General features: G+C 36.6%; 2 protein-coding genes and 1 long non-coding RNA gene across 4 annotated transcripts in view; 1 reads left to right on the top strand and 2 right to left on the bottom strand.

The window, feature by feature from the left end:
* The window catches only part of LOC309476055 (uncharacterized protein), a 298593-nt gene that overhangs the window by 35547 nt on the left and 236751 nt on the right, over positions 1-26295 (bottom strand). The gene's annotated exons all lie outside the window — the stretch shown is intronic.
* The window catches only part of LOC309476245 (uncharacterized protein), a 68474-nt gene continuing 44329 nt past the window's right edge, over positions 2151-26295 (top strand). The window contains exon 1 of the mRNA XM_082139517.1: positions 2151-2297. Within this exon, the coding sequence (XP_081995643.1) occupies positions 2207-2297 (91 nt within the window). The 5' untranslated portion in view covers positions 2151-2206. The remainder of the gene's footprint in view (positions 2298-26295) is intronic.
* LOC309476451 lies at positions 4360-11336 on the bottom strand. Its single transcript, XR_014198162.1, has 6 exons — positions 11288-11336; positions 11135-11164; positions 11014-11063; positions 5460-5552; positions 4601-5350; positions 4360-4518 (listed from the first exon to the last, which is right to left on the bottom strand). It is a non-coding gene; the product is annotated as an uncharacterized lncRNA (long non-coding RNA).

Raw genomic sequence — 26295 nt, 5'->3', positions numbered from 1 at the left:
ATCACTTTTATAATTAATTAATTAAATTATTTTTTTTTTTAAATAAAAAATATGTCATATATAGGCGGATCTTTTGTGACGTCATTGTTTATGTTTGTCGCGTTGCATCATGGGAATCGTGTGGCAGGAAACACCGCTAGATACCTGTAATTTGATTGTTTTGCACGTTTGGAGGAGGATTTAGAGAAGAGGATGGTTCACTCTTGCTGTGTGGTCGAGTACGGCTCGTTGGGGGCCTGATAAAAAGTTTTTTCGAATTCCCTCCGAAAAGGATCGCGAAAAACGAAAGAAATGGTTGCGTGCAATTAGGCGATTGAACCTGGACGCTCCGAAGAAAGCCTGGATTCCTGCAGCTAACGTTACTGATCGAGTTTGTGAGGCTCATTTTGTTCATGGTAGGCCTAAGTCTTAGTGACTATGTATTTATAGAAGATTGAATAAAAAAAATAATAAAACTGAGTCAAATCAACCGAGTCATATGTTTTCGCGTTCTGATTCAGGTGTCCCAAACCGCGATCCACAGCACCCAGACTATGTTCCTCACATCAAAATGGGCTATTCTGGATCGCAAAACTTAAAAGCAAAAGAAAAGGCTGTTCTAACCTCTGCTTTTAGCACGATCACTGCTTTCTGTTTGGCAGAAAAGATCGGCCCAACTTTTTGAAAAGACAAAATAATCATTGGCCTCCAGACTTTTGAAAGCCTTTAATCTTTCATGAGTGAAGGGTCCAGGGGTTTCTATTAAATAAGAATAAATGTCTCCCCAGCAGATTGGTGGCCAAGACACGGGCAAGTCGGACCAACGTTTTTTGTCATCCCAGATCTCATATGGGCTTTGAATAACTTCGATTTTGTCACCAATACAAATTTTGAGCTTCTCTCCAAACCTCCTCCGGTCTTCAGATGTTAAAGTGCTTATATATTGTGGATTTCGCCCGCTAACTCTATTGAAAGTGCTCGTCGCGTCTTTACTGCCCGCAATACTGTTTGTTTTGTTGCCACACAACCACTCGCGCATGCGTACAAAGATGTCAACAAAGATCCTCCTATAGGTCAGTGGATAAGAATATCCACTGACCTTAGACCGCCCTGCCTCCAGGGTTACATAAGCTTTTTTTATTTCAATGGAAACAGTTCCTGATATGTATATATGTAGCCGTTCACATGTATGTTTTCAGTTATTATTCAAATTGGTTTTAATATTTGAATGCTTGAGAAACGTATACATGTTCAGTTCAGGTCAAAACCTGAAAAATTTAAATCCCACGATTTATCCACTCGTCCACATTCATCCACTCTATCCACATTGTAAAATGTCACCCTGTTTTATTCTTATGGTCATGTATTAAAATTCAATCATTTTGGTAATGTATATTTCAATTTCTTTCTGAAGTGCATTCTGTTGATCTGGAGCCTCAGCCTTGCATTGGACTTTTAGGAGCAGAGAGTGCTTCTTGTAGTAAGTATCAGACAAAGGCCATTTCACTGTGTGTGATGCTTGCAAACATACTTATTTTACAGATGTGGAAAGCATATTCACTTGAGATGTGGGTTAGGGAACTGGGAAATATGTTGCACTTGGAAGAACTGAGGTTTATATTAAAAGATAAACTATCCATTTTCATTTAGATTTGGAAACCAATTTTATTTATTATTTATTTATTTATTGCTTCACATCTCCTGTAATTTAATTGAACTGTCTGATTATACATTATTTAAATTCCGGTTGTTGCCGTTTACCAGGATAACAGATTGTGTTCACTCTGTTGCTCATGTACAAAATGGTTTATCTAGCTGTTAATCTAGCTCAAAGTACTATATGTTACCACTTAGAACGTTTTATGAGTTATTTATCCTGTATATATGAAACATTTTTATAGCACTTCCTCTTTTATCATTTTGTATGTAGACATTACATAATTTTCTGTTGATTTCTTCTTCAGGTGTGTCTGGTGTTGATACAGACAGAGTGTCAGTGATGGAGGAAGATTCAGTCACTATATACACTGGTGCTAAAACAAACCAACAAGAGAAGATTAAATGGTATTTCAATAACACTAACATCGCTGTAATCACTGGAGATCTCAGTATTATCTGTACAGATGTTCAGTGTAATGAAGGTATTAAAGGTAATAAAGTTAATAAAGTTACTGAGAGATTCAGAGGCAGACTGAAGCTGGATCATCAGACTGGATCTCTGACCATCATGAACATCAGAAACACAGACTCTGGAGTTTATACACTAGTGATCATCAAGGGCAGCGACAGTGAAAAGATCTTCAGTGTTTCTGTTCATGGTGAGTCATTATGTTTGAAAGCAGGTTATGTTTAAATCATATCATCATGTTTATTATAGCAGTGAGATTCAGAGCTTTTTCTCTTGATCTGCATCATTGAACTGAACTGAATCACTTTCATCTGTTTAGGTTTTCCACTGATGATCCATTAGTTTTTAACAGTTAGTTTTGTTCTCTTCATTCCAGTTCTTTCCATCTGATTAAATTAATTTATTATTTCATACTCGTTTTCTTACTTGTTTTTAGTTCACAATAAAGTGCAAAGAAATTGTAAATGTGTCAAAATCTTGTAGTTTGTCAGTTTATCTCATGTAATGATCAGAAGTGTTTGCAAATCATTATAAATACTTTAGCTTATTTTGGAATATTATAATGTAGAAAATTATATTTCAGTGTAGTAATGCATTTTACTAAACATGTACGTGTGTAATATATGTGCAGGTCTGTAAAAAAAAAACCTCCAGAGTTGACATATAAACAGTAAATCTATACGAATAAAAACATGCACAATTAACAATTTTGCAATTTTGCAGTTCATTTTCTTTCTATTGAATTCGTCAAGATCCAGGAATTGAATACGCACAACTATGTTCACACTTGTGGAGTTTTTTCCTCAAAAGATCCTCCAGCATCTGTTGGTTTGTGTTTCAGGTATTCCTGCTGATGAACGAGATGAAATGAAGAGAAAGTCAGTGAAAGAGGGAGAATTTGTTACTTTAGATCCTGGTGTAAGAAACCCAGATGATTTGATGAAATGGTATTTTAAAGACATTCCCATCACTGAAATCACTGGAGATCAGAGTCAGATCTGTACAGATGTTCAGTGTGATGAAGATGCTGAGAGATTCAGAGACAGAGTGAAGCTGGATCATCAGACTGGATCTCTGACCATCACAAACACCAGAAACACAGACTCTGGACTCTATAAACTACAGATGAGCAGCTGCAGATTCAGGATCATCAGGAGCTTCTGTGTTTGTGTCACTGCATGGTGAGTCTCATTTGCTCTTTAGAATTATAGCAACTTTGTGCCGGCCCAGATCTGGCACATGTGGAAAGAAGATCTGAGTCACATTCGGTGTGGAATGATGGCACTTGGGTGGACCGCTCCTGTGTGTGTGAGAGAGAGAGATTATTTCATTATTTCACAGGAGAGCAGGTGAAAAACACAGATGAGGTAAAATACTTAACTAGTATGTCTTTGTAGAAATCTTATGAGATTCTCAAGAGAGTGCAACAAAACTCCATTCAGTTTATCTGTGAGCTACGAGTATTAATCGATAATATGTGCTTTTGTTGAAGCCGTCAGTCTGCATTATTTCAACTTATTTTCAAAAATCATCATGTTTAACAGTGGAATTTGTCATGGTAAAACTACATTACCTGTACAGAACATATTCCACCAATCAGGGAGTCGAAACAAGCAAAATGTGCCAAAAGATCTCTTTAGCTCCGCCCACTTCCATGAAGCAATTCGATTCGATGTCCATACGCTCTCTAAATACTTGAATATTTGAATATACTGAATTATAGCATTTCTGCTCTTCTGCTGTAAACTTTCCCATGAATGAATGGCGTTTCCATCAAAATGACCCCGAAATAAACATTTCAGACTGAATATTATTCACTGATTGATGGAAGATTTGCTGATCTCATCACTGTAAAAAGTGAACAGTTGGATCAACTTAAAAAAATTACTTCAATTGGTAACACCTAAAGAAAATAAGTTCTCAACTTAAATTATCACGTTTTATCAACTTAATTTCACTAGGTTAATCACACTTATGTTATTTAAGTTCATTCAATCCTATTATTTACATTAGTCTAACTTAATTTCACTGCATCCCAACTTAAATGCATAAAATTTTACTACAGTTGGATCAACTTAAAAAAATATACTTCAATTGGTAACACCTAAAAAAATTATGTTTCCTCAACTTAAATAATTATATTTTTTCAACTTAATTTCACTTGGTCAATCACACAAGACTCAAATTGTTTTACAGATATTTATTACGATTAATTCATTTATATGCTAACAGTGTTTTCCATATTACAAACTTTGAAAAATCATTACAAACTGTTCATATTTGTTGTGCCAATGAAATTTCATTTACTGACACACTTTACATCCATAACAGTCTTTTTGCAAAGTTGTCTTTGCACTGCACATATTTATAAAAAGAAATATAAAAAGTGGTTATGCCCTTAAATGAGCCACCTACAAACAATTAAAGGGATAGTTCACTCAAAAATGGTTCAAGTTGTCCCAAACCTGTATGAGTTTCTTTCTTCTGCTGAACACAACATAAGATGTGTTGAAAAATGTTGGTAACCAGACAGTTGACCGTACCCATTGACTTCCAGCAGGAAAAAAAAAAAGAAAAAAAAAAAGACTTAAAGTCAATGGGTATGGTCAACTGTCTGGTTACCAACATTTTTCAACACATCTTATGTTGTGTTAAGCAGAAGAAAGAAACTCAGCCATGTTTTTATAAAAAAAAAACACAAAAAAACCCCACGATCAAACAGATCATGGAAAATGTTTTTAACAGCTTAGAGTTATAGGTAATTACCCTTTCACCAATGTAAATGGAACCAATCAACTACAGATTTGAACAACTAGACATATGACTGAACAAATGGATAGTCTTACAAACATAAGAACACATGAAACATCCAACTAAAACAGAGACATTCTTTCAAACACATATGCACATTCAAACATTACTGCAAGTTCACTGTAGTCTCCTGAAAAGACTTTGAACTTTTGGTGACATCTTGTGCTGATCGAGCTGCAAGAGAACTTTCTGGAATACCTCGAATGTAAAGCGAAGTGGTTTTGGATAAGCAAGATTGATGATGTATATCATCCCGAGAAGCAAGGCACAAGCTGATGTGAACGAAGGCAACTCATTCAGAACTTTAACACCCTCGATGACGACACCTATGTCAGCCGGTGGTTCGTGATGTTCTCCCCCCTCCTTCCGAATAACATACACCGCCATGGTGAGCTGCTCCAGCTCACCCTCGCAATCATCTTGCTGGTTCTCCTAAAGTAGTGTACATCATTTTTATTTATTTTTTTACATTTTTCGTTGTCACAAATTTGTACTTTCTGAAAAATAAAATCAAAATAGAATATGCAGACTTTCAACTCACAAGGTACTCCTTGATAAGATCTTGAGGATTTTCCCCCAGGAAAACGATGAGGGCCTTCAGGACACACTCTCTTTTCACGTGAATGTTTTCAGTCTGTGATAAAGCAATCGATAAAAAAAAATATATTTTTCTTATTTTAAAAATTCGGAGTAATCTGTAATAGAGAATCAGATTTCGCCAAGGATAGCAAATGTAATGGAAATTTTACATTTAGATGTGTTTTTTTACTTTCAGATGTGTGCAACGTTGAACATTTATTTTTACTCATAAGCATTTAAAGAAATATAATCATATAAGCTTGCAGGAACAAAATGTTTTGGGTAGCAAAGAGACTATGAGTACTCAAGTGACCTTTTGTACTTCAAATGTCCTTTTGTGTACTCCAAGTGTGAAAAGTATGTGCGCAGCTTTGATAGAAATAGAGATAAGCAAAATGTGTGAAAAAGCTGCAGCTAAAAACAGGAAACTTTGGCAGACGTGATATTGTTCTGTCTAGATAGAATTTATGACAAGAGATCTTGAACAAAGACATTTCCTTTTAAGGTAACTAAGGCGATCTTTTGAGACAGACCAGGATGTGTTTTGTGTATATAAGCTGGGCAAAAAGCAGAAGTCGGCGCGCTTCTCATATTAGATTCTGACTGATGTGTGAACAGCCTTTCTTGCAAGAAATAAAGCTGATCATTGTTAACCTTTGAGATATCCTACTGTCTTACAATTATTGATAAAAGTTGAAGGGAAAGAATTTCCACAACACAAAGGACAAGAAAATATAAACATCTACAAAACTATAAAAGTTTGTATTAAATGACTGGCCAAAGTATATATATAGGGTTCACAAAAAGTTAGGGATATTCGACTTTCGTTTCGTGTGAAATTTATAGAAAATTAAAAAATTTCATGCTACAGTGATATTATATCATGAAAGTAGGGCATTTAATAGAAATGCCAAATTAAGTTCACGTCTAAAGGTTGCATTTTAGGTGCATTCTGAAATTTCACCCGCATATCCCTAATTTTTTGTGAGTAGTGTATATCACAGAAGTATACAAAAGTTCATTATTCAGATTCAAACGCTGATGTCTATACGCTGATGTCTATGTTACCGTTCAAAATAGAAGAAATCACCTTTTGAAAGTAACTGTGTGGTTCAAATAACAACTATATTGCATTGACTAAAGTGGTTCAGCACAGAGCTTCCGGATTCCACGTCAGAATGCCGGCTCATTATTGGCCAGCTCCTGCGTCAGCATCATACATATGCGTTGTGCTGCTCACGTGTCCAGCGTCTGCCAATACTGAGCCAGTATTCTGGCATGGAATCCAGAAGCTCTGCGCTGAGTTTACTACATGAACAGCATAGGAGACCGACAGGAGAGAAACAAAACTGTTGAACAAAGTCATTATTTTTGTTTTGTTTTTGCGCACAAAAAGTATTCTCGTCACTTCATAACATTAAGGTTGAACCACTCTTTCTGGGCCTTGAAAAGTGCAATGATGTTGCTGCCTATGTGTGGTTCAGATTTCGATATTTAAATTTTTGTTCTAAAGATGAACAAAGGTCTTACGGGCAGGGCCGGCGCGTCCATATAGGCGAACTAGGCAATTGCCTAGAGCGGCACTTTTGTAAGGGCGGCAAAATGTGTGCCAATCGGGAATGAACAATTCACAAAATAGGCTATATGATTTGCTGAGCTGCCGCTGCGCCGCCCCGCGCCGCCCCGCCCCGCCCCCTGCTCTCACGAGTCATGACTCATGACTGAGTGATGGGAAGTTCGGATAATTTTACTGACTCTCTTGTTCGATCTCGTTCATAAAAATGAACGAATCTTTATTTGAGTCATTTCGTTAATTTAAGTGGCTTTAAATGTTACACAGCCAAAATCCCCGATCACATCCACCTATAGTATATGTATATATTTGCTTCCTCTTGGCCTAAAGTGTTCCTGCAACGGGAGTGTTCTCTGGCTAGAGCGCAGAACAGCGGAGTTTGTATGGACAGAAGTGCATACCTGAGCTTGTGTTTTGGGTTAAGCTGCGTTGCTTTGACTTTGTGGAAAATATAACAATAGAAACAAAATATAGGCTATTAGCAGGCGCGTCGTTAGACGATGTTTTTTTTATAGCCCCGGATCTCAAAAAATTTAATTTATTGATAATTATTATTAGGCAAAGTGGCAAGCAGCACGAGTCCACGAGCCGTGAGAGCAGGGCGTGGACAGTAGCGCGAGTGTTAATGAGTGACCTGAATTCAAGTTCAAGCACCGGTTTCAAGTTTCTCACGGATGAACTTCGGGGGCGCGCGCGCCGCACCGGTTTCAAAAAAATAACGCATTCAGCACCGCCGCACAGTCTTCAGTCACACCAGATGTTGTCAGGCTATATGTCAGTAAAACTCAGAAAAACGAACTTACTTACGTCGTGCCAGCCGTTTGCTCGCGGCGCGCACTCTTCAATCACGCAAATGCAGTTTACTGTTTACATCTATGCAAAATTATTCTTGAAAGATTTCTCATTTAAGGCCATTCCTGTTTGGAATATGTGATTGGGCATTGTCAACAATAAGCAGAAACATTTTGCATTTCCATTAGTGTGGATCATTCATTTCAACATTTATCCTCATTCTCATGTTTAAGAATCTGTTATCTGCTTGACAAATAATTTATGCTACTGCCCACTGACATGCTTTTAAAGCTATTGTTATCAAAAAATGTTGGCCTTCAAACACCTTAAAATGCACATATGTAGGTCTGAGAAATCAAAATTTTCTCGGGGGAGCATGCCCCCGAACCCCCCTAACTACCTCACATTTGAATGTGTGTGTCTGTGTGGTAATATGGCCTGGACTGAATTTTTTAACCAGTCTGCCCCCTGCATATAGGCCTAAAATATACATTATTCTCTGTATCGAATCATGTTATCTTGTTACCCAGCCCCTGATGTTTTTGGCTCAGCCCCTGGTGTTTTTAAAACCTAGAAACGCCCCTGGCTATTAGCCTTTTTACCCGTTATTATAAATCTAAATTAATCTCGATTTTAATTTAACTTAATTTCGTTTTTCTTTATTTAAATTTCGTTTTACTTCATTTAAATTTCGTTTTTTCTTTATTTAAATTTAAAATTTTGTTTTTTCTTTATTTAAATGTTTTTTTTTCTTTATTTAAATTTCGTTTTTTCTTTATTTAAATTTTACATTTAGTTTTTTTCTTTATTGAAATTTTGTTTTTCTTTATTGAAATTTTGTTTTTCTTAATTTAAATCTACCCTTTACTGTGTCAGTAATTTGTTAGTCAGAAAAATATAGACTACCTTAAAGTATTGCTTAATTTAACAGACATGTGTGTGTGCGTTTTATATTGCTAGTGCAGCGTGCGTCAAGTATATAAGCCCTGCCCGCTTGAGGTGCGCCGCTTCCCGCTCGCGGTGTTCTGTAGTTTACTAAAAGTTTATTAATTCTGAACGTGTCGTGTCTCGCGTGTCCATCTACATTGCACCACCAAATGCTACACTGCACTCCCTTGTGAAGTCGATTGGATGAACGGTTCTCGAAATAATCAAAATGCAAACGGACATAGGCTATAGACACTTAGAGATTCCTGCCTTTTTTAGAGAAGATGTTCAGCACCCTCTCGAAGCTTTGAATATTCGATGTTCATTACTACCGAAGCTTCGAAGCTCAAAAAATGGTATTCGGACCAGCCCTAGGGGCGGCACAAATGTTTTTCGCCTAGAGCGGCAGAAGTGCACGCGCCGGCCCTGCTTACGGGTTTGAAACGACATGAGGGTGAGTAAATAAATTAAAGAAATTTCATTTTTGGATGAACTAACCCTGTGAAGGATTAGTTCACTTCAGAATGAAAACTTCCTGATAATTTACTCACCCCCATGTCATCCAAGATATTCATGTCTTTCTTTCTTCAGTCGAAAAGAAACTATGGTTTTTGAGGAAAACGTTACAGGATTTTTCTCCATATAGGGACTTTAACTACTACTCCAAATTGCAGTTTCAGTGGAGCCTCAAAGGGCTCGACACGATCCTAGACGAGGAATAAGCGTCTTATTTAGTGAAACAATCGGTCATTTTCTAAAAAAAAATAATTATATATATATACACTGTATATATACCGTTGCTATGGATGCGGAACGGACTATTTTCTTTAGTGGAAGCAATACAATCGTTTTTAAATCAATATTTTGTGTCAAATTATTTATTTATTTTGTAGGTAGCCATGTAATAAGCGGGATAATGTATAGTGAGGCGGTTGTTATAGCGAATACAACCCCTTCAGGCTGACTCAAGCTCCGCTTTGCATCGGGGTCCCGTTCAGCCTGTCGGGGTTGTATTCGCTATAACAACCGCCTCGTAATACATTATCCCTTATATATATAAAACTTTGACCACATAGGCTCCTCTTGCACTAGCTCTGCGATGCGCATCTACGACTTCAAGCAATATGTTATCACACTGAAAAGATCATGCAGAAGTACCGTTCCAGTGTTTACAAAGCGAAAGTGCAAAGACTAACTCAAACGCCCTTTCACAAAAAAGGTAAAACAACGATGTCAGGCGATTTTGAAGCTGGAGGAGAACATTTTATTTTTGCTGGAGGAGAACATTTTATTTTTCGCCCTACCGCTGGGTCGATACTTCCACCTACGGTCATGAGTGACCATGAATCATAAGTGATTGCATAAATGCGCATCGCAGAGCTAGTGCAAGATGAGCCTTTGTGGTTAAAAAGTATACATTTCTATCTTTTTTTAAAAGACAGATCGTTTCACTAGATAAGACCCTTATTCCTCGACTGGGATTGTGTAGAGCCCTTTGAAGCTGCACTGAAACTGCAATTTGGACCTTCAACCTGTTGAGCCCCAGTGAAGTCCACCATATGGAGAAAAATCCTGGAATGTTTTCCTAAAAAAAACTGAATTTCTTTTTAACTGAAGTAACAAAGACGAAAGACAAATTTGATGACATGGGGGTAAGTAAATTATCAAGAAATTAATTCTAAATTAATTCTGTTAATTTACAGGCCATCCAAGATGTATGTAGGTGACTTTTTCTTCAGTATAAGCAGTTTTTTAGCTGAAACCGTAGTCCTCTGTGATTCATATAATGCAAGACAATGGCTACAGTCACTTTGAGAGTCAAAAAAAATAATTCTTGCATAGACCGATCGTTTTGCTCCATAAAACCTCAATGAATTGTCAGGACCCACAGGTATTAATTTTGTTTTGCCTGTATGTTTTACTATTTTTGTTTACTCTTTTTGACTTGCATTAAATGAATCACAATGGACCACAGTTTAAAAAAAAAAAAAAAAAAAAGAACTTTACTGTTCTACTGAAGAAAAAAAGTCACCTACATCTTGGATGATAAATCAACAGCATTTGTTTATTTTATGAGTGAACTATCACTTTTAAATTGTCCATTTTGATTGGGTGGTGATGACAATTTCAAATTTCTATGCTATAAAACAAGTATTTAACAATTAAATGTTACTGTTAAACATACTGTGACTAAAATAAGATTGTGTAGTTGACGTTGACATACCTGATCCAAAATGTGAAAAATTGCTGCCGTCTTCTCACGGGTTGCTCCTCCTTTGGAACGGATTACTCCAATTAGTTGACTCATGTATACATTTAACTGTGAACGTGTCTTCCAGTGGAACAGCCATAAGCCTATGGAACTCTGCATTGATCTGAAATCAGAAAAAAAAAAAAAGTGTCAACAACAGTCAAACTGTACATGCAAAATTGTATTATATCAACTCAAATAATGTATTTAGCCAGTAAAACTAGAACTTTAACTTCTTTTTCAATACCTCGTAATGTCTGAAAAGCGCAGGCCACCTCGCCCTGAAATCACTGACAACACTTTCATTTTTCCTTTTTTCAGCCTCTGTTAAAAGTTCAAGTCTTTCTTTTTCAAGACTCTCACAACTCTGTCCAACAGGAAGGGAAGGGTAAAAGTTTGCTTCTGCACGTTTCGGCTTCTTCATTTTTTTTGCAGGGAAACCATCTGTGGCTGCTTTGGCTTTCAGCGAGTTAACAGACACACCCCTGCATTTTGAGTTGGGTCCTGTAATTTCCCATTTTATACTTCAGTCGCTGTTTCCAACCAGACCATACACTGGAAGAGCCAGGTTCTTTCAGACAAGGGTGCTTCTTGATCAAGGCCTTTGCAACTATGTAGAAGTGTGTATCGTCTGGGTAGGCCTTGTATTTGAAAATTTCCTCTGCTAGTCGATTTAGGATATCAGACTTTGTACGATAGCTGACAATAAGCAGTTTCCCACTTGCAGGGTATTCAGAATTCCCATGCTCTAGCTGGAGTTCAGTCTCAAAGGAAAAATGAGGAATTGCAAAGTCCTTTGGCAACTGCTCTTTTCGTGAAAACAGAGATTCAGGGGATGACATTTTTAGTGTGACATTTGATGTGTCATTTGAAGCCATATAAACTGTTTCATCCAAGTCAAATGTTGTGGAATGAGACAATACAACCTCAGTGGTATTGAGATCTGTAGTGGTTTGATGAAGAATCACCTTGACTGTTCCCAAATCCTTAAGGTCATTGGTAGAATTCAGATTGAAGAAATCACTGCCAAAATCTTGATCCATGTACTGAAGTCTGATGTTGCCCTGTATCCCAAAGGTCGTCTTAATTGAGCAGTGAAGGTCTTCAAGTGACTCCGGTATGCCATTAGGAAGGCTGAGTTTTTCGATGTTGTCCTCCCCTAAAATCACTTTCCGTCTTGCAGGTTTTGATACAGCCATGGCGATCTGAAAGACAGAAGTTACTCAATTAGTATGTGCCAAATGGGAAGATATTAAATCTTTTTAGTATGTAAACATTCAGAATACTGAACATTAAAAATTCAGAATGTTTATATTTTTGCACTTTTTCCAGCATTTAAACCTTTAACAATTTCAATTCAATATACATGCCTTCAGTCACATTTACTGCAAGTGATAGACCACAACAAACTTTCATGCCAAACCCATATTGAATCTTCAGTCCACATACACATGTGGGGCTATCTAAATACCTTGAGTAATATGCAGATATACTCCCGGTTTCACAGACAAGTTTTAAGCTAGTCCTAGACTAAAATGCATGTTTGAGTGGTTTTAACTGAAAGCATCTTATACTGACAGATTAAAATTTGTCAGTGCCATACCATTGTTTTGTTTCAAGATGTACACCAGTTATGTTTTTTTCCTAGTGTATGTTTATAAAATATACTTAAATATCCTAATTGAACTAAAGCCTAATCTAAGGCTTAGGCTAAGCCTTGTCTGTGAAACCGGGCCATGATGCTTTAAATCTATACAGAAATATTTGCTGTGGTTCACTTCAATAGCCAAGCAGATACTGACATCACAATTGTCTCTGATTTTACATTAGCTCTTAACTCAAAATATCATCAAAATAGCAGGGTCTTTTTTCACTGGACAAAATCATAGGCCTTACCCTTTACAAATGGACGTATCTTTTAAGGGTAACAAAACGCATTCCTCCAACTCTGTAATCAGCCAGGGGATATATATCTTGCAGTTCCTGAGGCTCAATAAGGTCCACTTCCTTAATGGGTGAGGTTTCGAGTTTATGAGCTCTGTAGTGTTCAATATACCACCCACTGAGTCTCTTGACAATGAAGATCAATCTTTGTTCCATAGTAACCATTTGGATTATTTCACAAAGGTCTGGCAGTCCTCCAACAGATCCATGAATCAAGATCATCCCCCTTTTGTAGTTCAAACCATTATGCGTCACATTGTTAGCTAGGTGCACGGTGTTCACATTTAAAGCAGCACTCAGTAGCTTCGGGATTTCTTCGCTGTATTCTCGCTTTTTGCTCGCAGGTTTCTCTCTAGAGCTCCCCCACAGCTTCGGAATAGATATTTGACAACACTGTTGTAAAAACTCGTTGGCGATTCTCAGACAGCAGAGGCTAGTAGATCAACGACATCAAAGCAGATGGGATATTCTTTAAAACGTCTTCTTCATTCGGGTTCGGACAGCGTGAGGGAGCGCAATAATGACAGTATTTGAGCAGATTTCTTTTGGCCGTAAAGCAATTGTTTACATCGCGAGACCTGATATCACGCGATACTTCCTGACGCGGCGGCCGGTGGCCCGCCGTCTCAAAGTTGCAAGTGCGAATTTTCCGCTCACGGGCACCAGGGGGGTGCGAAACGACCACCATTCAACCCGAAATAAGTATTATAACCATTCCAATGACTCCGAAGCTGTTCAGTTAAGGTAAAAAAAGTTACTTAGTTCACCTTTAAAAACTTGTCTCTCAATCCATTGGAGATCCCTTTGTCAAGGACATCAATGTGAACTGAAACATCTGACACTTCCAGTTGATGCCTGGGAAAAGTGCATGTATACAAGTGATGTGCCGTCTGCGAAGCGAAAGGAGCACATTTTTAAAGTTCTTTATATTTCTTGCAACTCGCTTAAAAAAACTGTTTCGCTTCAAAACGCATAGTCCATAACGCAACAAGCGGTCCATATTGACGAATCAGGTGTGGATAATGCTCCAAGAAGTGGTGTTTAGGTTTGAGATTAAAGTCAGGGAAAACCTCTTGAAACCGAATTCTGTGCTCTGAAATCTTGAAACTGAGATAAGCAATGGATTCCTCTGTATGAATTGGAGAAACAACTAGATCTACAATATCTTTCAAGTCCGTTATTATTATGCTATTTTTCTAACTCTCATGCTAGTAAAGGTTAAACATAACACTCGTAACAACTACAACGCCTCCTGCTGGAGGGAGAGAAAACTACTCCAGCACATCCGTTAAAACATGCCAAGCTGGTTCTTCACAGGGGACTTTCTGACCAATCAGCAATGGCACAAATCGAATTAAACTCCAGTTCTCATGGGCATTCCCTCCAACAGTTTTTTTTTTTTTTTTGAGCCAAAATGAAGAGGGATTGGATGAGGTTTATTTGTTTTGTCTGTCCCCTTAAAATCGAAAGATCTTATTGCTGCATTCAGTTCAAGTAAGGTGAAGTATTTTTTTTTATAAATACAATAAGACAAAGTGACAACTCAAAAGGTACAATTCCTTCAAAAAGATCATGTACAACGTCCGGTGGGAACCCAGATGTCACATCAAAATATAAAAGATGTTTCGACAAAGTACATTGTTTCTTTACACCATAATAGTTTGCCAGTCCATTGTCCTGAAGTTGTCTTAGGTGTTCTTCATGAATTTCTTTGGTCCTGAGACAAAAACATCCACTGTTCACTTCTGTAGTCTGAATTTGAACTGTTTCCGCAGTGCAAAATCTACACACGAGACCCTGTGAAATTTTCAACGAATCCAGCAATGCTGTGTGCCCCAAGGTTGTCAGCTACCACACACTGAACTCTCCCCTTTACTGTTCTGCCTAACTTTGACACAAAAATACCACTCTGTTCTAAAATGACAAGATCATTAATCAAAGGCTTTAACATGTTTTCATAACCAAAGGACTTTAGATCATCACTTTTGATTAAAGCAGCCAAGTAGATGGAAGACAAAGATGAGTGATACAATGGTGGCAAATTGCCCAGAACCCAATAAATGCCACAGATTTTATGCTTCCGTCGTGACGTACCCAGCGGATTACAAATTTAAAAATCATCAACATATAATATCAATGAAATACTTTTCTGCTGGCATAAAAAAATCATTCTCTTTGAAAAAGGCACCATCATGAAATGATTTGTAAACCTGCACAGAACCATTTTGTTCAGTTTGTTGTTTCAGATCATCTGTGTCATTCAAATTCCTAGCCTGATCCAATACAGTCTGACATTCAAGAATTTGCTGCAAAGATTTTATTTTTATTTTTTTATTGCAAATTAAAACATTGTAGCTTTATACAAAGTAAAAGATCAATGAAATATATACACATACAGAAGAGAGAGGGACATACAGAGCACCCAACAACAACAAAAAAAGAGAAAAAAAAGAAAAGAAAAAGAAAACAACTAAATATAAATATATCAATATAGTGTTGTATGCAGGTACATTGGTAAGTTTAAGCAATGAGATATTTTAGTGATATAGATATAGGCAATTTAAGAAAATCATAATAATTTTGACAGAGTTGTAGTAAAATTGGTATTCATACAACTACTACTACTACTACTAATAATAATTATTATTATTATTATTATTATAACAAAAATAATAATAGTAGTGGCAAAAGTAGTGGTAGTAGTAGTAACAATAGTATATTCATGATAATAGCAGTAGGAGTAGTGGTAGCACTGTAATTTATAATAATAATAATAATAATAATAATACTATATTTTAGGCCAGTCAATAAAATTATTGCAAATATACACTATTCTCTAGGCCTGGGGACCACTCTACCACTGCCCGTGAGCACAACCAACAGAGTAGTATTGTTTTTTTGGCGATAGCTAGAGATATGAGCAGAGGTTTTGAATGTTCAAAGGGAGGATTAATTTGAGATGTGTCACCTAAAAGACATAATAATGGAAGTGCTTTAATTGTAATTTTAAAGAACTCTGATAGTTTATCAATGACATCTATCCAGAACTGATGAACCGGTGGGCATAGCCAGAATGCATGAAGGAAAGTGTCTGATGTATTTAAACTGCAGTTAGTACATCTATCGGAAGTTACTAGTCCCATTTTTACGCTGTGTTATGTGTGTTCTGTGTATAATTTTATATTGAATTAACTGGATGTTTATGTTTGTACTTATGATAAAAGTGTTTCTGCAGATTGTTTTCCAAAATTCCTCATTTGTGTTGATATTGAGATCTTTTTCCCATTGTTTAACTGGTGCTACTATTGTTATATAGATTATATAGTAAGATTATATTATATATAGTTATATAGTCTATAGATGATATTAGGGTGTATAATTTACTACTGTAAGTGTTTTTAGTGAGTTACTAATTGTGGTGATATGTTTTAGAATTGGGGGAGGCTGTGCAATGTCTTTGTTTCCAATTGTGGTTTTAATAGAATTCCTGATTTGTAAGTAATAGTAATACTGTTCTTTTCCTAAATTAAATTTCTGAGTTAAATCTATAAATGTAGCGAAGGTGTTGCCAGTAAACAAGTGATGTAGATGTGTGATACCTTTCTTTTTCCATTTAATATTGTTAAGCGGAATTTTGTTGATAGTAAAATCAGGATTATGCCATATAGGTGAGTTGATGTGTGGTATCAGCTCATGTTTTGTCAATGTATTAATTTGCCACCAAGCATTGAGAGTTATTTTAATCATTATGTTAATCGTTAATCTTAAAAATATTGTTCTGTTTGATTTTTTTTTGTGAGGGATGGGAGGTCAGATATGGTTATTTCTTTGCATTCTGTTTGTTCTAATTCCAACCATGGGTTTTGGGGGTTGTCACCTTTGATCCATTTGCAGAGGTATTGTAGATGGGATGCTAAGTAATAATGCTGAAAATTTGGTGCTGCTAGACCACCTTGAGCTTTATTTTTTTGAAGTGTTTGTAAACTAATTTTAGGATTCTTTTTTTCCCAGTAGAATTTGTTAATTATTTGATTTAATGATGTAAACCATTTCTTAGTTGGTTGTACCGGAGTCATGGTGAATAAATCAAGAAGTTTTGGTAGAATACACATTTTAACTGTTGCAATACGACCTATAATGGAAAGCGGTATAGTTCATCCATCGAGTTAAATCATCTTCTATCGTTTTCAACAGTGGATTAAAATTGAGGCTAAACAAGACAGAGAGGTTCTGGGATATGTTTATTCCTAAGTATGTCATATTATTAATATTGAACTAGTCCTGTGGTTTCATGTTCAGGGGTAAAATTGTTGATTTCGTCCAATTTATGGAGTAGTCTGATATGATAGAATATCCATTGATGAGTTTAATTATTTCTGTAAGAGATGTTTTAGGATTTTGAACAAATAGTAGTATGTCGTCTGCGTATAATGAAATTTTATGATTAGTGTTAGTTGATAAAACTCCCATAATTTTATCACTCTGTCTTATTGCAGCAGCAAGAGGTTCTATAAATAAGGTGAAAAGTAGTGGTGATTTTAGAATAGAAACATACTGGAAAGTTTTCTTCTCCTTGGGATCAAGTACAAATTCTACAGGTTCAACCACATTAAGTGTCTCTTGAAGTAACTCTTTCTTCTCCACGCAGTAGAAAGTGGCCCTTTGTGTCCAAATGCTTTTTTAATTGCATTAGACTCACACAATACATTAGCTAATTTTTCAACAATTGATTGGTCAAACTCACAACTATGTTCCTGTAATATTTCAGTCAAAGTCTTCTGTGTGATAGGAAGTGATACAGAGCCAATCAAATAGCTTAACTCTTGTAGCAGTTCATCGATGGCTCTGTTAGATACAAGATAGATGTTTTCTAATTTTAAAAGGACCAAAGCAAGTTTAAGTTCTATTTTTTTTTCCAAGTTCACAGGATCACTGTCAATCGCAGGGTCAACATGCTCATCGCTGCAAGGTATTTCATCATCTGAAATATCACATGAAATACTTCTGAATGACTCACTGTCAGAGTTTAAAATTTTGTTTTCAACTATCCCAGGCTTGAAATCACTTGCTCCAGAGTGTGTTCTATGTTTGTGACTTTTAAAATCCACATAAACATTAGTTTTGTAAGTACAGTCCTTGTACATACATGTTATGGTCTCCTTGTTTTTCAGATGGTGAAAGATGTGTTGAAAATAATCCTTTTCGGCTGAAAGTTGATGAAAACAAATGTGACAGCTGAAAGTGGTTAGGGGATCTTTGGGTAACCTTTGGACAGGGTGGTTTCTGGATAAATGGCTTAATAAAGCATTCCAAGTCTTGAATCTGCATACACAGTTTAAATAAGTGCATTGATATGTGGATCCACGTCCATAATGCTTGTGGTTAAGTTTGTAATGTTTGAGCAGTTCAGACCTTATTGTATAGACCCATACATAATGAACATTTGTTGTACAATTTAATACATTATGTATTTTGACAGTTTTGTTCAATAAAACCCAAGTTGTAATTAGAGCTGGGTATTGATTCAGATGTTCCAATTCGATGAGATTTCGATTCGCAAGCTCTCAATTCGATTCTCGATTCGATTTTTTATTCCGGATTCGACTCAATGAATATAGATTTAATACAAAAAAAGAACAGTGAACATAAGTTTACAAGTGGTTAATTAATAAACAGAAATTAAGAGCCACAAACCTGTATATTAAACTTCTTATTTTAGGTACACTTGGGTACATTAAAATAGAACACTATATTTCAAATGCATACAATGAATAGACAGTTTTGACAAGATGAAAAATTTATGCTAAAAATTTGGGTAATTTTGCAACACATGGAAGCTTGATTTCAAACTTTGAATTAAATTGAAAAAAGTAGCACAAATAAATGCAATAGAATAAAGATAAAGTGCTTGGGTAGGTCTAACACTAGTATTCAGAAACACAGAAACTGAATTAATCAAATGTAAAATAACACTGGATAGTCCTGACTAAATTAAATACATAGGCTATTAATTCTGATTCCTAACAATTAAAGCTATCTTTTGTTGTTTTGAGAACAAAATTAAATGACAAGACACATATGGCTGCATTCACTTTAAGAACTAGCGCATGGATCCATTACTGTTTCATTATACAGTCACGTTTATTTAAGTCATAACCGACTGTCTTTACGAGGTTACTCACCAAGACCAGAGTTGAGACATAATTTTGTATGTTTTTGACCGTTACAGCAATATAATCCGCGAAAAACAACTTTTGTTAGTGGCGAGCTGTTTGTGAGGCGGCTGAGTCATTCTGAATGAATGGCACGTAACTACTGTAGTTCACTTGTGCATTCGCGTCATTTTGTGCAGATATAATTTGTATTATGTTTATTTTGAATATATCAGAAATTGGAAGTCTCGTGAGAAACGAGAACGAGAACGAGCGCGAAACACGAATTGCTTTACGGCAATTCGACATAAACACACACGCATGTATGATGTATTACCAGATTACCCACCTCAGTAGACACAGAGTCATAGAGAGAGAGAGTTGCGACACTCCCATAGACCTCCGTTGTAAATAATGGCGGCGCTTTTAACCGCCTACTTCCGGGATATGAAGATCGGAATAGTTCCAAACACTGTCATTTGGGCGTTGGACACCATTCACTTACATTGCTGCGCGTCGAGTTGTTCCAGAGTTAAGTTGCCGAAATGTCGACCTCTTTTGAATTGTCAACTGTCTATATTGTATCAGAGGCCCTTTGCGATGCTTATACTGGTCTTCATTTGTACATGCACAGCGTAATTATTTATATTTTATGTTGGTTGTTTCAACCAATTTTCAAGCACTGCCTGCTAGCTAACGTTAGTTAGCTAGCGCGACTTCGTCAGCTAAGAGTTCGGTAATGAATCGCTACCACCTTTATAGCAACTTTTATTTAATTTAATTTTTTGGGATATACTAACTTTTCATTATGTTATTATTGTCTTGAGTGAAGCGGCTTGTGAGAACAATGCTGGACCTTTAGGATTGTTATGGCCATCACCAGTCCTGTCTGTTTCATGGATCACCTGCCCCTGGTTTTTGTTTTTCTTGTTCACACACACAAGCACACATTTTTGTTGTCTGTTATTGTTTAATAAAAAATATTTTATTTGAAAACCTTCATTTGTATCAGCCATGCTTAAATTCGTTTTTAATCTGTTATAGTTTTGATAATGTGTATGGCTTAATCTTAAAATAATATTCTTAGTCTTAACATGATCATGTTTCACGTTGTGGTCCTGGGGGTGGCCACTTTCATCAGAAGAAGTGAGCTAGCTTCTAAGCGAATTCTGAACGGACCGCCACGGCAAACCTCTTTGCGTGATCACAAAGGTAGGCTAATGGCTGAATCTAAATTTATAAGCAAAATCACGGGAATCAATAGCCTAATACAGCCCAGTTGTGCTAAAATAAATATCATGAGACGTCCATCATCAGATGAATGATATGGAAAAGTTAAGTTAGAGCCGCTAAAGCCAGTGCTACTACCCATGCGAACATGAACACTAAGCTTTTCCCTCCAAAAATATAGCTTAAAACTTATCTCCAAATGCAAAACTGACATTAACAAAATGCAATAATGCAATAACAGCTGAAAAAGTACTTGGGTGTGTGTTTTATTTTATATTTACCGTTCAATAATGCAATCGCTGCTGTCTGTCCCATAGAAGAACATGACAGCCAGCGTACGTTTTGGAACTATTGGGGCTTACATGAACCACGTGACAGCCATAGCGGCGACATCAAAGAGTGTCGCAACTCTCTCTCTCCATGGCTCTGAGTAGACATAGCTCCACACGATACAGTTGGCTTGCTCCGATCAAAACAAATGCACATGAGCAGCGGTAGAGAGGGGGAGGAGGCCGCCGCAAGTGAGTTTTTTACGACCGTGTTGTGAAATATACGCCCCCCCACAGCTGTAGGGGGAGCTCGTGGGGTAAACATGCGACAACAAAAAGGAAAATCAGCGAAGAAGTGACTAGAGTTCGCTAGAGTTACCGAGTTCTCCTTTAACAGTTACAATACGAAGGACAGCAAATTAGTCTGTATTCTTTTTTATAATTATAATTATCTGTAATAAATAATTTTATATTATAATAAATAAACATTCCTGGCAACACCATAATGCTCTCGGTGCAGTATTTTCTTGCAGTATTTTAAGGTGATATATTATTGGAAAGCTAAACTGGAAAAGAAGAAATCTGGGATAAGTAGGCACAGAAGATGCCACTTAATTAACGGCTATATAATACTGAAATAATATTGAAATAATTTTGAATATTTTATTACAAACTCCTTTCAATGCAAGTCACGCTAACATTGCCTTAGCATTTGTCTTCGAAATGCCTCTGGGCAGCTATTTTGACTCATGCAAACATGAAAAAAAATTCTGCAAGAAAAACTGACACAAACACTGTTTAAATTTGGTCTTTTTCATATTAAATCAGCCAGTACTTGTGCACATTTTACATGCACAATACTGTACATGTCACATCATATACCATAATCATTTTGAGCTTTAAAATTGGTTTACACTGTATGGACTAACAAAAGAGATATTTTTCTGAAAATCAAAAAAGGCACATGCATTTGGAATGTCATAAGGGTGAGTTAATGCAAATTTTAGTTAGAAAATTCTTAATGAGTATAAAATGCAAATCAATAACATTAGATGGAATTTACTCAAAACATATCCAACATTAGTAATTAATATTATCTATTATAGAATAAATTACTTAAATTAATAGAAATTACTTACCATGTAACGTTATAGCAAAGTGTCCTCCTTAAGCCCCGTTCACACTAGTGGCTGGCGGTGAGGTCGTTAGTAGGCGTTCCTACTACTGGTTGCCTAGTAATGTTTGTGAGTGACATTCACGAATGTTACTCCATGTTGTAGACAACAAATCTGTTTTCTTGCCTCTACAAACTAACATTTTGGAAGGAAAAGTCTAAATATAAATGGAATCAGTACATTAAATGCATAATATTAAAGATGAATGAGAAACAGCGAGTGCCCTGTGCTATCGTGGCTATTTAACTGCAGCAAATGGGCAAATACTGGTCTTTCTGAGTTCACGAAACCAGCACGGCGAGTACCGTACATTATTGGACAGTTTCTGACTGCTAAAATAAACTTCTCATTCATCTTGCCTCGGTCGGACGCGGCACTGCCCACCCAGCACCAGACGTCATTAAGACGTTGTTTTTTGGGCTAAATCAAGTCGGCCCGTCATAGTCTTCATTTAGCGCAGACGTTGAAAATTGGGCTTTGTTTGGTCCGTCTGATTTGGTCCAAATTTAGCCCAAACATAGACGTTGAAAATTAGGCTTTGTTTGGTCCGTCTGATTTGGTCCAAATTTAGCCCAAACATAGACGTTGAAAATTAGGCTTTGCTTGGTCCGTCTGATTTGGTCCAAATTTAGCCCAAAAAAAGACTTTGAAAATTTGGCTTTGTTTATTTAACCCAAGACGCTCATCTGTTTTGGACCACATATAGCCCTAATATAGCATAAATACAATTAAAGTCTATTGTAGCAAGTAAAGAAATAGATTGTAGAAATAGTTTCACAGTTACGTGTAACTGCACATCCCAGAAATACATTGTAAGCACCTACGTTCGCAAACCATATAAATACCTACATGATTTGGCATAAATCCAGCAAAACGCGCTCCCTAATTTATTTCTCGTTGAAAACGCTTGTGTGACACCCTGTATGTATAGTCACAGGAATAATTATTTTCTGTTGATGTGTTTGATTTATTTTATTATTTTGATGATATTGTTTCAACTTTCAACTACTGTGAGTGTGAGTATGCTCAGAGACAATTTGGTATGCTGTACTGTTGGTGCGTAATACCCTCAGCGGACATTAGGGGGAGACCATGTGCTGAGCGGAGAGTTTGAGGGTAACTTTGAGTCGCGTAGCAGAAGACGCCATTACAAGAGCGACTCGTGGCTAACAACAGCACAACTGTCTGTGTCTCTTTGTTTTAATCAAACAGGTGGGTGAAGTCAATCACCATGGACAATATAACATGAAACAATGTGTTGATAACGTTTTAAGAGGGTTATATACATTTCCTGAGTAGTTAAGACGTCGAATAGAGATGGTGATATGTTTATGAAAATGACGGTGCATTCGCGGTTGTGCCGCGGCCAGCCTTGTATTAATTAGTGATGGCAAAATCGAGGCCTCGTGAACCAATGAAACAGTTGAACCAAATGTGCCATATTGTTTCGAGGCTTCGAATCAATCCGACACCCGTCTCAACGGTGACACCTAGTGGTCACTTGCAGGTGTTGATCTGAAACAACCTTGACGAGCCATTAAAAAAATGTGTTGTTTTTTTATTATTATAATGTTCTAATATGTGAAGCTTGTAACCTATAGGCTCCTCACTGTGCATAATGTTATTTTGGTCATGAAAAATGAATATTAATAAAAGAAATCAAGCCACAATGTCTCACTTTTTTAGAGATTTTTATTCAAAAATATTAATTTATCTGCTGTGGAAGGACTTAGCCTACTTCTTTTTTTACAGATAATTTCTCCAGCCTTTGAAAAAATCCTCTCACAAGGGACACTTGTTGCTTGTCAAATGGCGCATCATGGATGATGTATTGTTGCAGTAGGCTAGCTGCCGATCACAATTCACACATCTCACTTTATTTGGGGTTTCTAAATGGAAATGCTCCCACACCACTGATGTACGGCATCTCTTCTGGGGAGCCTCCATTTTATCTATCTATCCAAATCTATCTATATATGAATCGATCTATGTATCTAGATATGTATCTATAATCTATGTATCTATATATGTATCGATCTATAATATATGTATTTATATATGTATCTGTAATCTATCTATATATGTATCTATCTATTAATCTAGCTGTCTATATATATTTATATCTATGTATCTATTAATGTGTCACTATATGTATACTCTGTCTGTCTCTAGCCTATCAGTCAATGTGTTGTGTAAATTTAAATGTAAATCTAAATTGCCTATAACTAATCAAATCGCACTATGTCACTATATCACCAAAAATCCGCTATCTCAAAATCAAACTCCTCTCACAAAAACCCACGAGGTCAAAATGCGTTTATTTCACTTTTATACAGATGTGCGATTGTGTGGTCTGTTCCCGACCGTGTCAATCAAACGCTGATTCGGCGGACCACACCTGATGAAACACTAGTGAAACACTTCGAGGCTTCGTTTGGTCATAGTCACGTGACATGGGTGTTTCGAATCACGCTTCGGATCAGTGTTTCGACACATCTGCGCTTCGGGATCTCGCAAAGCTTCGGAACGACTGTTTCGCTTCAGCCATCCTTAGTATTAATATAATTTAATCTGAATGGTTTAAGGCTCCAACACACTGAATCCCTAAGGTAACGTAATATTTATAAGGTTAATAGTGTTATAATTGTGTTTATAGTAGAAAGAGCGATGTTTTGAACAATCGCCTGGGTTTAAATATGTAATTGTTTAATATTATACTTATATAATATTTGCATACAAGATTGGTTATTGTTGATATTTGTATTTTATAATATGTTTTATTGATCTTTTGATAGCCTGAGTACTGTATTTAGGAATTAAGTTTAAATGGTTATAGGATCTAACCTACGGTTCGCTCTACTATTTATTTATACAGTATGTACTATGACACTTTTGCTCAGACTATAGAGACGGTAATACATTGAGATGTATGGGTTACACAGAAAGTATTAAGTTAACTGAGGAAAATACTAATTGAGTATAAGAAGAAAGACTCAAGACACAAGAGTGATGTGACACATGTTATTGGTGTTTTGTTTGAGTGAGTCACATGTATGGTGACAAGGTATTGTGATTTGATTATACAATACATATAATATTGAATTATTGTAATAAACATTACAAGAGCGACTCGTGGCTAACAACAGCACAACTGTCTGTGTCTCTTTGTTTTTGTATTTACTGCAGTACCGCCAGCCGGACGGCGGGCGTGCTACACTTGTGCTGAATATTACACCTATTTCTGAACATTTGTTAACAATAACTAGGCCTACATTAAATATGCCTATAATGCATCCATAAAAACATTAACAGGCCTGATAGCGCTCCGGCACCACGCCGGATTTCCGGCGTACAGACGTGTCTGCGAAAAAAAAAAAAAAAAAAAAAATCAGTTTAGCGTTCGCGTGATCTGACAATTATACCAAGATCTGAGAGGCGCTTTCACTAAACCACACCAGTAAGCTTACTTCAGCCAATCGGTAATAGGGTAGGGGCTGGTCTTGGGTTTTGGCCAATCAGATTGATACAGCAGTCACTCCACGTGCGAATTTGTTTGTTTTTCCCATACACTACGATTGTGTTTCCCTCACTGGCAGCGCGAAACGTAGCCAAAGTCATGGAGTGCAACTTTATGAAGCCAGGGGAAGATGCCAAACTTGTCGATAAAGGCATAAAGAATAAATGGTCTTGGATAGAGGTGGTGGGTAGAGACGAAGTTTCTGCACTTTGTGCGCAAGGAAAATATTATGGAACTAGCGGGAAAAAAGTGCTGCCACGGCGCGAGCTAGACCCTAGTCATCAAGCAGCTGTAGCTCGTAGCCTGATTTGAGGTCGCTCGCCAACAGGCCGTTCACATATCGCGTCTTTTGCGCGCTCAAGTTCATTCAAATGTAGGCGCGCGGTAAGCGCGCTCATAATTGAAGCGACGCGCTCGTTTTTTTCCAGGCGTTTTTGGGTGGTGGAAATCCATTAACCACTGAAACTTTTTTGTCATTGTGGAGAGCGCAGTGCATGGTTGCATAGCAGGGTAAACCTGACCTAATTTTACTATTAATAATAAAAGATAAGCTAAAGTGCATTGTAAATGTCAGTAATTTATCTTTTTTTGACTCATTCTTTTTATAAAAATTATTTAAAGTCTGAAATATGTGAGGTTTATCTTTTTATAAACTTTTTTTTGTCAAAACTTTATTTGAACTTGTACATGTTAGTATATAACATGTTGCAAGACACTTTTAAAATCCAGCTATCATTAATGGTAGGCTATTATTTTAATGTTTATGTAAACAAAAAGTGCATATTGATGCTTATTTTATTTGTTATTTGCTGGTTTTCGACATAAAACTTGGTGAATTGATTTCATTGTGTAGTATTAGTACTTTTTGAACAGGATTCTGTGATAACGTGATCATTTTTGTCACTATAATCATGAAATGAAATGTTCATGCCATTTCATCTCTAGTTATGATCAACTAAAATCAACTA

The sequence above is a fragment of the Leuciscus leuciscus genome (assembly GCF_965113295.1).
Source record: "Leuciscus leuciscus genome assembly, chromosome: 15".
Lineage (NCBI taxonomy): Eukaryota > Metazoa > Chordata > Actinopteri > Cypriniformes > Leuciscidae > Leuciscus > Leuciscus leuciscus.
This window is presented reverse-complemented; position numbering and strand designations above follow the sequence as displayed.